General features: G+C 32.8%; 1 protein-coding gene across 1 annotated transcript; it reads right to left on the bottom strand.

Annotated features, from left to right (window-relative positions):
- Nucleotides 1–6371: 6371 nt before the first annotated feature.
- LOC109675887 (olfactory receptor 5M10) lies at nt 6372–7319 on the bottom strand. The gene has a single exon (XM_020152465.2). The coding sequence runs from the start codon at nt 7317–7319 to the stop codon at nt 6372–6374; it is 948 nt and encodes a 315-aa protein (XP_020008054.2).
- Between the last annotated feature and the right edge of the window lie 6359 nt (nt 7320–13678).

A 13678-nucleotide genomic window follows, 5' to 3' on the forward strand; every position in this document is an offset into this window, starting at 1 on the left:
TACTGTTCTCATGTGGCTAATGTTCAAATGCAGGAGGGCAGTCAAAAACATAAATAGATAATAGTTTCAGAAGTTATAAGTAGTGTGAGGAAAAATAAATCATGGTTCCTGAGAAAGAGTTATCTATAATAGAGCTTATTTGGACAAATGCCAAGGCAATGTCTCTCAGAAGAAATGTTATAACAAGAGAGAGCTAAGTAAATTGATGAAATGCATCAGAAGAAGCCTCATCTATGCTAAAGACCCTGTGGAGTATTTGACCTTGACTGAGTAGAACATTATGATTCCAAGAAATGGAATGTTGCATGTAGAAAGCCAAAATTACCTTGATCTACCTTAGACCATTAAGAAAAATATCACTTACTTTTAAGCTTTGTATCTTACCTAACATTGTTCTAATTATTAGCAATCTCTAAATGTATTGTTAAGCTTATCAGACTTCTAATTCCACCAGCCCTAACGTCTGAGAACGATAGGAAAGATTTTTGCACTTTGATGTAGACTGCCTATTTACTGTTCTTACCCATGTATTTAAAAAAAAAACCCGGGTGGGGGCAGGCGGGAGAAATGAACCAAGCCTTGTATGCACATATGAATAATAAAAGAAAAATGAAAAAAAAAATAGAACGCTGAGGCCTGTCAAAACCATTTTAAGCAGGGGGAGGAGGATGGCAGAGGTGAGCCTAATCAAGGTGGAAATGTCACTCCCTGTACAACTAATATATGCTAATAAAAATGTTAAAAACAAACAACAACAACAACAAAAACCCAAATGATCAGTTATTGGTTTAAAACACAGGAGTTGAAATGAACAGAATCCAAGGAATCAGGAGATATTCATTGCTGCCGGAGAGTAAATAAGGAATTAGGAAGAAATAGAATCTGAATATATGTAGAGTATGTACGCCTGTGAACGGAACCAGCAGTGGGACCGTGCCTGTGTGATTTAGCATCTGGCCTTGTGAGAAAGCTCTAAGGAACTGAGGCAAAGGTCTCAGAACCAGATATCCAGAAAAACAACAGTGCTCAAGGTTCCCCATCTGGCTTCATGTCCTTCAGCTGTAAATAAGAAGGTTATGCTGACCATGTGCTTCTCCTACTTCTACGTTCCCATTTTTAAAAAAAGAGTTAATTCTGACTGTGATTCCCTGTACTAATGTAACCTTGACACATAACACTTGGCATGCTTTTTCTGATCAAATGCTCTCTGTGTAAAATGAGTTTATAAAAGCAATAGTATGCTTCATTAAAGTGGCTATTAAGCAGGACTCAGTAGTTCCCTCTTCTTTTATGGATCTGGTCACCCATGATCCGCCAGTAAACAGCTTACACAGTAGACTCTCACAAAATATGTTGTTCCCCCATTTACAGAAGGTTTACTTTGATGACAATGGAAAAACCAGACTATGAATCATCACCTATTGGCCTTATTCCCTGATCTAATTATAGCAGCATCCATGTGTAGGCCAGTTTACATCTGCCTGGTCACTTTTCCCTACCTCTGGGGCTCTATGGTAGGAACAATGCAGGTAATATTGACTTCTCGCTTGTCCTTTTGTGGACCTAACACCATCAACCATTTCTACTGTGCTGACCCACCGTTGTTAATGCTGACATGTTCTGACACTTACATAAAGCAAAGCGCCCTGTTTGTTTCCGCAGGGATCAATCTCATAGGTTCCCTGCTCATTACCCTCACCTCCTATATTTCCATCTTCATCACCATTTTGAGGATCCGTTCCAGTGAAGGACAACGCAAAGCCTTCTCCACCTGTGGCTCTCACCTGACAGCAGTCGCTATGTTTTATGGCTCCCTCTTTTGTATGTATCTGAGACCAGCAAATTAGCAGTCTGTTGAGCAAGGGAAAATTGTGTCAGTGTTTTGTATTTTTGTGAGTCCCATGCTGAATCCATTCATCTACAGCCTGAGAAACAATGATGTAAAACAGGCTTTGAGAAAACTGTTTATGACCAACCTTGGTAAAATGGAGAAAAATTCAATGCCTACAGTCTCTCAATAGAAATGTCTTTAAAAATTAAAAAGTTTCTCTTATTTATTCTACCTGAATGCAATTCTCTGGAATAAATATAATATATTTTTGTATATGCATAGTTAGGAATCAAGGGGGAGTCTAGTGGAAATAATGAATGTGAACATTGCTGGAAATGATTATTGATAGGAAACACAATGGCAGACATCATTTCTTCATGATTAAGAGGGGTCGTGTTTTATCACACTCAATAATTCTTTTCTACCTGATTCCTTAGCAGATAGACTCTTCCATTCACTTCCCGAGTCATCAATACCAAGTCTCTCTGAAAAAGTCATGTGAGCAAGTTGAAGTGATTTACAAGATATTTTGTGCATAAGATATGATTTCCATTCATGGGATGTGTTGCAGTTTCTTTTAATAAGAGGTGATTATCTCTTAAAAGAAAGAAATATTTCTAATTTCAGATGCTTTTCTCACTTTAGTTTTGTTCAACTTTTGTTTTCATTTATCTTGAATTTAAAACCATACATGTCTTATTATTTCAACAAGGTATGTCAAATCTCACATATTTTAAGGCCCTATGATTTGTTTCATTAATATCCTTTAAGCAGACTACCTTCTTATGATAAATCTTCTGATTTATCACTATCCTTTTATATACATGTGATTTATATAATTTTGTCCCTAGAAATTACTAGTAATTGCTAGTTATGTAATTTTTCTATCTATCTACCAACAAATTATTTTAATAGTAATATGTGTGAAAACTTGGTTTGAGTGTTTTCCAACTAAATTACAGCATAAGTGTGTCCCAGATTATATGAAAATATTTGAAATTAGCTTTTTAAAAGTGCATTATCAAACTTAACATTGATAAAAGACATTTTGATATATAACTTACTTTTAATACTTAGGTAACATTTTACCCGTCTAAAGGATGGGTACAAGTTCCTGCTTCTGATCAATTACTATATAAAGATAGATTTCCACAGTTGCACTCTTTTTTAAAAAAAATGAGGTTAGATATTTATATCTTCTTACCTATTTCTAAATGTCAGCATTCTTGGTCATACTTGAAAACACTTTTTAAAAATCCTTGGCAACCTCTAACTACTCCTGGTGACCTTGGTATTTCCCTTTCATACACTGATTTTTTTCAGAAAAAAATAATATACACTTTTTTGGAAGTTTATCTAACATTATGTTTTAAGCAATTAAAAATATTTGGACTTATTCACTAAGCTACCTCAATTTTGGAATCTGTTGATGGCTTAATTAGAAACTTGCCTAAATATTTTCATGAAAATGTTTGTTTCATAATTGAATTTTAAAAACACATAATATATAGATTACACATAACTCTCATTTTGCATAATATTCTGTTAACCAAAATCTGTCTATGCATTGTCCTTAGTCACCAGAGAATCACACAAAGCAAGGGATGCCTAAAGTGTAATGACAAATAAGGTGCAGGCACCTACCAAACAGAAAAGAAAGTATCCATAAATGATGAGAATGATGTCATTTTACTAGTTAGCGTTTGTTTTAATGTTCATTAACACAACATTTTTTTCTATGCCTGAGAGGAATCACAATTTAGGAGTATCTGTTCATATGTCATATCTTCTGAGGGAAAATTGCTTGCAAAAGGACCACATAGTTAAGTTCAGGATGTAGTTCATTTGTACAGTATTTGCTTCACATGCATGAAACCTGGGTTCCATCCCCAGCACCAGACAGAAAAACAAAGTTGTATTAATCAAAAATTTGCTTAAATGTTTAAGAAGATGGAAATGCTAACTACCCTGATTTGAACATTACTTACTATATACATTTGTCAAAATATCACACTTTACCCCACAATGTCAAGATATCACACTTTACCCCACAAATTTGTACTACTAAATTAATGGGCACTGAGACTGGCAGAAACAAAAGTTCTCAAATAGTTTTACTAAATTGATAGCATCATTGTACCCACATTAAATGTGTTTCTTCTTGTGTATAGATCACTAGCAATTCTGTCTTTCTGGCAAATAAACTTAACTCGTCTATATTCTTTCATCGCTAAGAAGAGCTCTCTTTGACCTCCCATTCCACACATCTCCCATTGAACATGAGGGACTGTGCTATAACAATGTTACTATTAAAATATTTCCCACATTTCTGGTATGATTTACAATGCTAATGTATCACATGCACAACCACATTTAAATTTAAGATATATTTTCTATATTGACCATCGTATGTGTAGTTATTTGGTTAGAAATACCCAATTACTAGAGCATCTAATTGACATTTTCTTAAGAGAAATTTGGAAGAGAAAAAAAAAAGATGGAATTTCTCTTTCAGAAATTAAGATTCACTTTAAATCCAAATCAATTTTGAGAATTTAGTTCAAAATAAATTAGTAGTGTGCTCAGAGGTATATAAGAAATAGAGCAGATATGGATTTATTTAGCTTAGAACAAAGATGACATTAGTAATCATTGGAACACAAAGCCCTGCTTAAAAAATGATGGGAAGAAATTTCTTAAAGATGTAAGTGAATACTTCCATGTAAATAAAAACATACCATAAAATTATATTCCAATGTAAGTTCTTGTTTAATTTTATGATAAGTAAATGCTCCAAATGAGCAAGATTAGTATTTTCAAAATCATGATGTACATATTCTTTATGTGAGGAATCATAAAAAGAAAGAAAGGCAATTATCAAACTGACAGATATCATTTATTTGTTAAATATATATTCTTTTGTTCAATTTAAAAAAGATTCTTTCCTAAGAATTTCATCTGAGACATAAAAATAGCTGATAATCTTAAATAGTGTTTCCTAATATTGATAAAAGTTTCAGTAAAAGAGTTGCCTTCAAATATTACTAGCCATAAATACAAATTGTTAGAAGCTTTCTGGAAAAAAATTTATCCATAGAAAAAGTTTCAAAGTTTTAAAAATATTCAGAATATTTAAATCAATAAATCTGCTCCTGGGAATGTAACTTAAATGAAAAATCAGAGAGCTATGTATAAAAAGAAATGAATCCACTATAAAAATAATTGGAAACATAAATAAAATGGTATCATTTTCAAGATAAACCAAATGGAATATGATATATCAAATTCTGATGTCAGCTCTCTTTAGGTGAGATATTATAATTAAATTTTGTTATTATTTCTTATCTTTTTCAGTATTTTCCAATTTGTTTTTCTGTAAATGATATGTATTATATTTGCAATTATCATCAATATAAGTAAATTATAATCCTAAACAACAAATGGTATTTACTACAACTTTAACCTAGGTGAAAATGTATACATTTTATTATCAATTTAAAATACATGTTCAAATTCATGTGTGGCATATGATTCAAAGTTTGTTTTATAAATTACTAACACACATATACATAAATTAATTAAGACCAGACAAAAGATTACAAGTTACACTTTGAATCAAACAATTTCACTAATAAACTTTCTTCTTCATATATATCTTTATTTTCTAGTTTTTCATAATGAACATGCTATTTGGAAAATAGATGACTAAGAAGTGGTCAGTATAGGTCTACCATAAATCAATCTTACATGCTCTTATAAGGAACAGAACAATAATTCTGCTTGTAAGGCACATAAATTAATAACTTAATTTGAAATCTCAAGAGAAAGAGACATTAGTTATTACTAGGGTACATAACATTATCATCACAATCACCATAACTCAATATAAAATAGTAACTTCATCAGTGTTTCATTCTCAGTTTGAGTATGAATTGGAAACAGATGAGTCACCAAAGATGAGTTGAAAGAACTTACTATCAAATTATGTGTGAACAAGATAATTGTAAAAGGTTGAAGGGGAGGAACCATTTTTTAAAATCCGGGAAAATACACTCAGGTGGCAGATAAGTTTTAAGTTCTCTTACTTGGTAAATGATGAAATAGCTTTTCTAATAATCTTTTAAATAAAAAGCCAGTTTGACTCAAATTGGCCAGTAAAAAAAGGAAAAAGAGAGAATGGAAATTGAAAGATTTGCCTTTGTGATATCTTGTCCAGGAGTGATGTTGGATAAGTCATTTACTTTCTGGAATCACGCTCTATTTTGGAAATGTATTAACCCATTTATTCATGTGCAGTGCATGGAATTATTAAGTGCTAACCAATGCATTTTCTGATTTTCTGATAAGCAATATTTATTCAATTTTGTATTTTATTTTTATGAAAATAATTTGTGTTAAAGACTTTCTAGAAGCAATTAACTAAATTGGCAATTAACAGTTCCCTATGATAAACAAGTCATGACACTAATGTACTAGTTTTATCTTTTAAAGGATTCACTAAGACACCACAGAAACTTAGTGATTACAAATGAACATACAACTAAACTGCAGTTCTTTTAAAGAACTGACCCTTGGTCACTTGCTGCATAGCACAGATGACATCCTTATTCCTTAGACTATAGATCAATGGGTTCAACATTGGACTCAAAAAAGTATACAAAACTGCAATTACTTTGGACTCCTCTACAGATTTCTCTGAAGGAGGCCTTAAGTACATGCAGAAAAGCGTTCCGTAAAATATGGTGACTGCTGTCAGGTGGGACCCACAAGTAGAAAAGGCTTTGTGCCTGCCTTCAACAGAATGTATCCTCAAAATGGACACAAAAATAAAAATGTAGGACAGAAGAATGATGAAGAGAGAACTTGAGAGAGTAAAGCCAGCAACTACAAACATTACCATCTTTTTGACATGGGTGTCAGAGCATGCCAGCATTATTAAAGGAGGGTCAGCACAGTAGAAATGGTTGATTTCACGGGAGCCACAGAAAGATAAGTGAAAAGTCAGCAATGCCTGAGAGAGTCCATTAAGGAAGCCAAACATGTAAGGAAAGGTGACCAGAGAAATGCAAACATTCTTGGACATTCTTGTGCTGTAATGCAAGGGGCTGCAAATGGCTACATAGCGATCCAGTGCCATGGAAGTAAGCATATAAAACTCAGTGATCACCAGGGCAATGAAGAGAAGACACTGTGTGAAGCATCCGGCATAGGAAATGGTCTTCTGATCTGAGAGGAAACTGTACAGCATGCTTGGAGTAACACTGGAAGAATAGCAAATGTCTACAAAGGACAGGTGGCCAAGGAAGAAATACATGGGGGTTTGGAGGTGGGAATTGGTCCTGATGAGTATGATCAAACACAGATTTGCTGCCAGTGTGATCAGGTAGACCACGAGGAACACCCCAAACAGGATCTTCTCTAGCACTGGGCTGTCTGTGAGTCCCAAGAGAATGAATTCTATCACTGCAGTTTGATTTTGGGAAAGCATTTTCTTATCCGTTGGAAACTGAAAATGACAGACAACATGAGGAGTGCTTTCTGATCCAGATTCTGCTTTTATTCCATTTATTTTATCATTTACCCAAGAGAATGAATTCCATCTCTGCAGTTTGGTTTAGAGAGGACATTTTCTTATACTACTTGTATTTTTGCATATATTCACTCATTTATATCTGCATATTTAGCAACTTCTACATTCAATATTTTCCCAAACTTTTTGGAAAAAGAGAACCGAAGTTAAGAATAATTAAAACAAAGTCGCCTATCAGCAAGTTATTTTCATCATGCAAATGGACCAATGAAAGTAGTTTGATTGATTTTCAGGTTCCCTGAAACTTGAGAACTTGAGAGAGTAAAGGCAGCAATTGCAAACATCGTCATCTTTTTTATATAGGTGCAGAGGAGGCCAGCATTATTAAAGGAGGGTCAGCACAGCAGAAATGGTTGATTTCACGGGAGCCACAGCTACAATGTCCTATTTTTTGGTGAAGAATAAATGATGAACACTGACTACAGCACTTTAAATTAAAATTAATAGTTTTCCGACTTCATTCAAAGGGTAATGAATTTCTGAAGCTCATCTTTTGATACATGATAGTGAAGATTCAGAATCCAGAATCGTTCTCTGCCATGTATAGTAATACATGTCTATAATCCCAGTACTTGGGAAGTAGTAGAAAAAGTATTGAGAATTTCAGGCCAGCTGGGCTGTATTGCAATTCAAAGACACTCTGTTATATAAGGAGAACCTGTCTCAAAAACACAAAAACAAAACTAAAAACCAGGAACAACACATTAACAAGAATTACTCTCTATTTGGAAATATATTTACCCATTTATTCATGTACACTGTGTAAGGTTGATTTTTTTCCTGTGTTATAGTAAGAGTTTGTTGCAGTGAACTCATTCTTCACCCTCACATAGCACACACTGCAAAGAACAGAGAACGAACAGTAAACACAGAGAAAAGATGCAATGCAATAAATGAAACCACAGTTCTGAAGAAAAACATGAAAGTGGGATGCTTTTACATGATAGAGAAGGTCTCCTGACCAGTTAACTTTTGAACAATCAATAAGCATTACAACTATCTGGAGACAAGTGTGGATTTCTTCATTGACATTTTTTATTTCACTAACATGTTCATGACAATATTTGTCTAGGGAACCAGAGACCTTTAAATGTGGCTTCAGTACCAGTTTCATCTACTCTTCATGATTTTTTTGTGAAAATATGCTATGAATATACAAATCAGACCTCAAGTGTTTCATCCTAAGGCATTGTTTGTTTCTCACACATATATCAGAAAAGCTTACATAGAATAATGGATTCTTTAGAGAATCCCAAACCTCTTATATATGAATAGAGAATGATCAAAGTCAATTGAAAATACTTTCCACATAGGTGTGATACATTAGTTCACACACAAAACCTCCAAATATATTTTTAGTTATTAAATTGAGAAAGTAACTCACCTTCTTTACTGCCAAAAGAGGCAGGATAAGTTATTTTAAAACTAAAAAGTCTTTACCTGGAAGATCACCCAACAACACATATGAGGACTTCCAACTTATAACATTGACTTTTAAAAGTTGAGGTTATTAAATATTTTTAGCTCCAGACACCAAAAGCAATATTTCATCATCAAATACTCTGAGTCTTAGATTAGCATCATTTCTTAATTCTGAAACTTTTGTTGCTGATCTTCAGTGAAGAGATGGGTGTCAACTGGTTGCTCTTGTCACAATCAATTAGACTATGTTGGGAGAAATTGTACTATATTATTCTGATTTGTTGCTGTGAGCTCAAGGCTAGTCTGGGTTACATAGGTAGAGGTTGTCTCAAACAACAAAGGAAAAAGAAAAACAAAACCAAAAAATAACAATGGGCAAAAAGAATTGTTTTCTCTGCTTTGAAAATGTATCCACCACATCAATTTGATCTACTCTCTAAGATCTGATTTTTGTGAAAATATGATGTGAGCATAAAAATTACTGCTCAATTCTTTCCTTCATGGAAATATTTGTCTCTGGAGTGGGATATTAATCCCCACACAAAACACAAGATGTGTTTCTATTTTACAAATGCAGAAAGGAACCTACCTGTAAATGTTTTCCCACCATATATTTACTATGCAAGCAAAGTGGGAAGAATTGTAATGTATTTATTTTCTACAGTCCCCTGAGTTTTAAAAATAACTTTAAAGATCCAATTAAAATATTTTTTGATCCTCAAAGGCATAAACTTAATTTGATGCTTTGAAAAGTTGGATTCTCCTTTGAGACCCCAAATCTCTACCTAACATTTTGTATACAGCTATTATTTGTGTCCATGAGATCATTAGCACAGATAGAAGAATAAACCAAAACCTCCAATAATATAGAGGAAAGAATATATAAGTAGATAAGTTTTGTATTTTCATTAGAAGATGTGGAAAAATGGATTAAAACATTGGTTGAGCAATAAATCTATGTGGTAATAGGAAGTATGTGAAAATGCAGAATAAAGAAAGGTAAATTATGAGATTGGGGTTCAATTCCTCATTCACATTATATTTTTTAAATAAAAGTAAATTTATTCCTTAGGTACTTTTAAGTGACTTTTTCCTGATTGAATGACAATCAGTCTTTTGTTGAAAAACATATACTAAGGAGGATTGTAATTAACCTATGGCTAAAAGTTTTAAGAGTTCTCTAAATTAATATTCTTGTGTATATGTGTGCAGTAGACTATTAAACATTGGGCAAAAGTTTCTTTTGTCCCTGGAATTCTAGAAGACAACTGGCTAGTTACTATAGCCAACATTCAGGTTTTATTTTAATTTTTTTCACACTTTAGTCTTGGCATGCCTAATTTAAAATTTTTTGTGCATGTGTGTATATGTGTATAAATGTCAGTAGGATGACTTTTAATGCTAATAAACAAAAACTGTTCTCACTGTAAAAACTTGGTATTCTTATCTAAGTCAGGTATAATGGATATATGAGTACTTAGGAATTAATTCTGGGATGAACACTTAAGGAAAAAGTGGCTACTTTAAAATTCAAAGCCTCCGAAAGCATCTTAAAATTTGGTTGCTCAGATAAATGATAGTAATCTGTTTCTTAAAATACATAGGTCTATTAACAATTATGTTTTTGTAAATTATTATATTAAAACAGTTTTAAGATTGCTTTTTTCCTTTATCTGCATTGAAATGCTAAGGCTACTAAGGATTTTATTTTGGGGGAAAAAATTGTCTAATTTCAAGATGCAAATTAAAAAAAGACAAAAAGGAATCAGTAGGTAGGAAAAATGTAAAGAGGATGAAGATATATTTTTTAAAAAGTTAAAGGGAAAGAAAAATACTTTGGGATAAGACAGAATTTTGTAAAGTAAACTTTGTCCTAAAGGATTGTTTCAAATCAGAAAAACAGGATAGTACAAAAACTAGGAGGATCAGAAAAAGTTGAAAGGGTATGAGTGGGTCTTAAGTTCCATATATTTATGAAATGCTTTGTGTGTGATTACTATGGTTGTAAAATATTCTACACATGTATGTAAATGGAAAAATGAGATCTGTTGAAACTGTTCTAGGAATGAGGGAGGGGAATAAAGGAGAATAAGGGAAGGGGTGAATTCAGCTATGACAAATTATAAGAAATTTTGTAAATGTCACAATGCACTCCCAGTGCAGCAATAATAAAAATAAAGTATTAAAATTTTTTCTGAATGGGTAAAATATACAAAGTTCAAAAAATTCAAGAAGAAATGAGTAAAATACAGTCTTTTAAGACTTAGTATCTTTTAGCCATATTTGAAAATATTGTGGTTTAAAACAACTGCTATGTTAGTAAAGTTTTTTAAACATTTTGTTAGCATATATTAGTTGTATAAGGAAAATTCATTGTGACATTTCCATACATGCTTAAAATATGCCTTAGTTATGCTCACTCCCACTATGTCTCTCCCTCATTCTCTTCCCCCTACTTAAAACAATTCCAGGCAGGGGGAAGAAATAGCCCAAACAATGTATGCACATATGAATAAGTGAATAAAGAAAAAAATTCCAACAGTTTCCATTGTTCCATTTCATATAAGTATATAAAATACATTAACTACATTTACCCTCCTTTCACCCTACCCCTTCCCATAACACCCACCCTCTCACAGAACCTGTTTTACAATCCTGTCCTTCATTTTTAGTTCATATTCATGTTAGAAGGAATTTTCTGAAGATATTTCAGCTGTGAGTATACTATACTTTAGTCAGATTAACTGCTTTATTGTGTTCCTTTGCCCTTTCCATCTTTCCCTCTTATTGAACAGCTTTCAGAAATAAATTTTGTATTTAATATCCTCACAATATTTTCTTGATAATTTATGCATCGATGCAGTAGTGTTCTGTTTCTACCATATTTGTGTTTCTTAGTGTTTCTACACAAAATATATTTGGCTTGAAATAATGGAGTTGAAATACAAAAAAAAGAGGAAAATAAAAGTTATTTAAGGATTACTTGAATGATTCAATACATTGATGTAAAAGTAACAACCAATTCTCTTATGTCTATAACAACAAGGCTGTCTTAAGGATAATGCTATGCATTTAATAAAATTACTAAGAAGTCACTTAGAGAAGAGATTTTTGCTTTACCAAGATAACTACTTATGTTCTCTGTTGATTTTTGTTAGAGTTTTGATTACTGAGGAAACAGTCTAAACTAAATAAAAGTTCACTTAAGGGTCTGCTTAAGTCAAGTCTTCTAAATGACCTCTTCATAATTGTGGCTAAAGAAGTAACACAGTTGTTGTATATAACTGAAGATACATAAAGCTATATATCTAAACATAATCTAAATTTTGTAGAAATGTTTACAAAGTTAAAAATGTGTAAGTTTAGTATAGGTGAAATGACAATCTGATATAATGCTTTGTTTTTTCCAAGATTCACTAGATCTAAACCTTTTATGCATAAAAATGATTGATAGGACTTTTGATATTTCAGCTATTTATAGTCATGCCATCAGATGGGAGTGGCCTGTAATTTGGATAGCAATGTTGTTTGGAACCTGGACTATATCTGTTTGTCTTGGCTGGATAAGCATTGATGTATCTATGAGATGCACTTGTATACTAGAATGTGAGGCTATTTGGAATAGTGGTGCTGCCCCTCTAACTTGTCTGAGACCTAGAGTTTTGATTTTTTCAGTATACCTGTTATCTTACCCATCAAATAATTCAAAATTTTACTCCAAGAATAAAAACTAAGTTATTGTATGTGAATGATATATGTAAAGTATAATGCTAACTGTTCCTGGCTCCTTTGTATGTTAAATGTATTTGTGTTCTCCTAGTATATAAGCTTTCAAAAATGCAATGTTTAAGAAATGCTGGTGTCCTACAAATTGAAACTTATAGCATTGTGTATATGTGTTCCCAATTGTAACAAAGAGATGGTGCCGATGTAATGCTGTCAGTCAAAATTATTATCCTAAAATGCTGTATGCCATCACAAAACTAAACTGTTTTTGATTGCTAACTACTTAAAAATTCTAACAATGAGTTTTCTAAATGCTCTTGTTGTCTGCAGTTTGTATTCTCTAAGTCTTCATAATCAAACTCACGGAAAACATCTCTAGGAAGTATTTAATTTTCAAACATTTATTTCTTCAAATATTTGTTTTCATTTGTTTTGTTTTATAATTACCTTGTAAAGTTTTGTGACTATTGTCTGTTGTATTCTATAGAAGCACAACTTCTATCTAACAAAATAAACTAAAGAGAATTTTTTAAGATACCAGGACATTAACCCACAAAGAAGGCAAAATTAAACAATGAATTTCTGGTAGTCACAGCCTAGGAACTATTCCTTCTAAAACTCTTTTTTGCTTAAACTTGGCCAAAAGGTTCTAAAAGCACAGATACCCACCTGAACTGCCTGTTACTCCCCTCCAGTGAGGGACCAAATCAGACCAACAAGGATGGAACATCTTATCCCAGCAATGAGGAAAGACCTACTGGGACAAAGTTTTTTCCATCAGTGAATGGCTGTTTGAAAATAAGCAAGTTTAAAAGGAAAGTGTTCAGACAAGAGAAGAAATTGTCAGATTCCAAATGGAGTCACTTGTGCCCTGCCCATCACAAAGCAATTAAATCCAAGAAATTAAAAAGAGTAGTTCACAAGCATGATTACCTGATACCTATGCCTGATTACCTTTCAACTGGACAGGAACTCCCCTTATTTCCTATCACCCACTTTTTCTATAGCTGCAGGAGAAATCCAGATGTTCCTTATTAAAGCTTATGTTAATGCTTTAACCAAGTTCGTTTCCTTTTGTCTCCAGGCTAGAAAACTACAAATGATACAAC

The sequence above is a fragment of the Castor canadensis genome, chromosome 1, assembly GCF_047511655.1.
Source record: "Castor canadensis chromosome 1, mCasCan1.hap1v2, whole genome shotgun sequence".
Lineage (NCBI taxonomy): Eukaryota > Metazoa > Chordata > Mammalia > Rodentia > Castoridae > Castor > Castor canadensis.

Coding starts and splice junctions, on each gene's coding strand:
- LOC109675887 (XM_020152465.2), bottom strand. CDS start 7,319: ATGCTTTCCCAAAATCAAACTGCAGTGATAGAATTCATTCTCTTGGGA.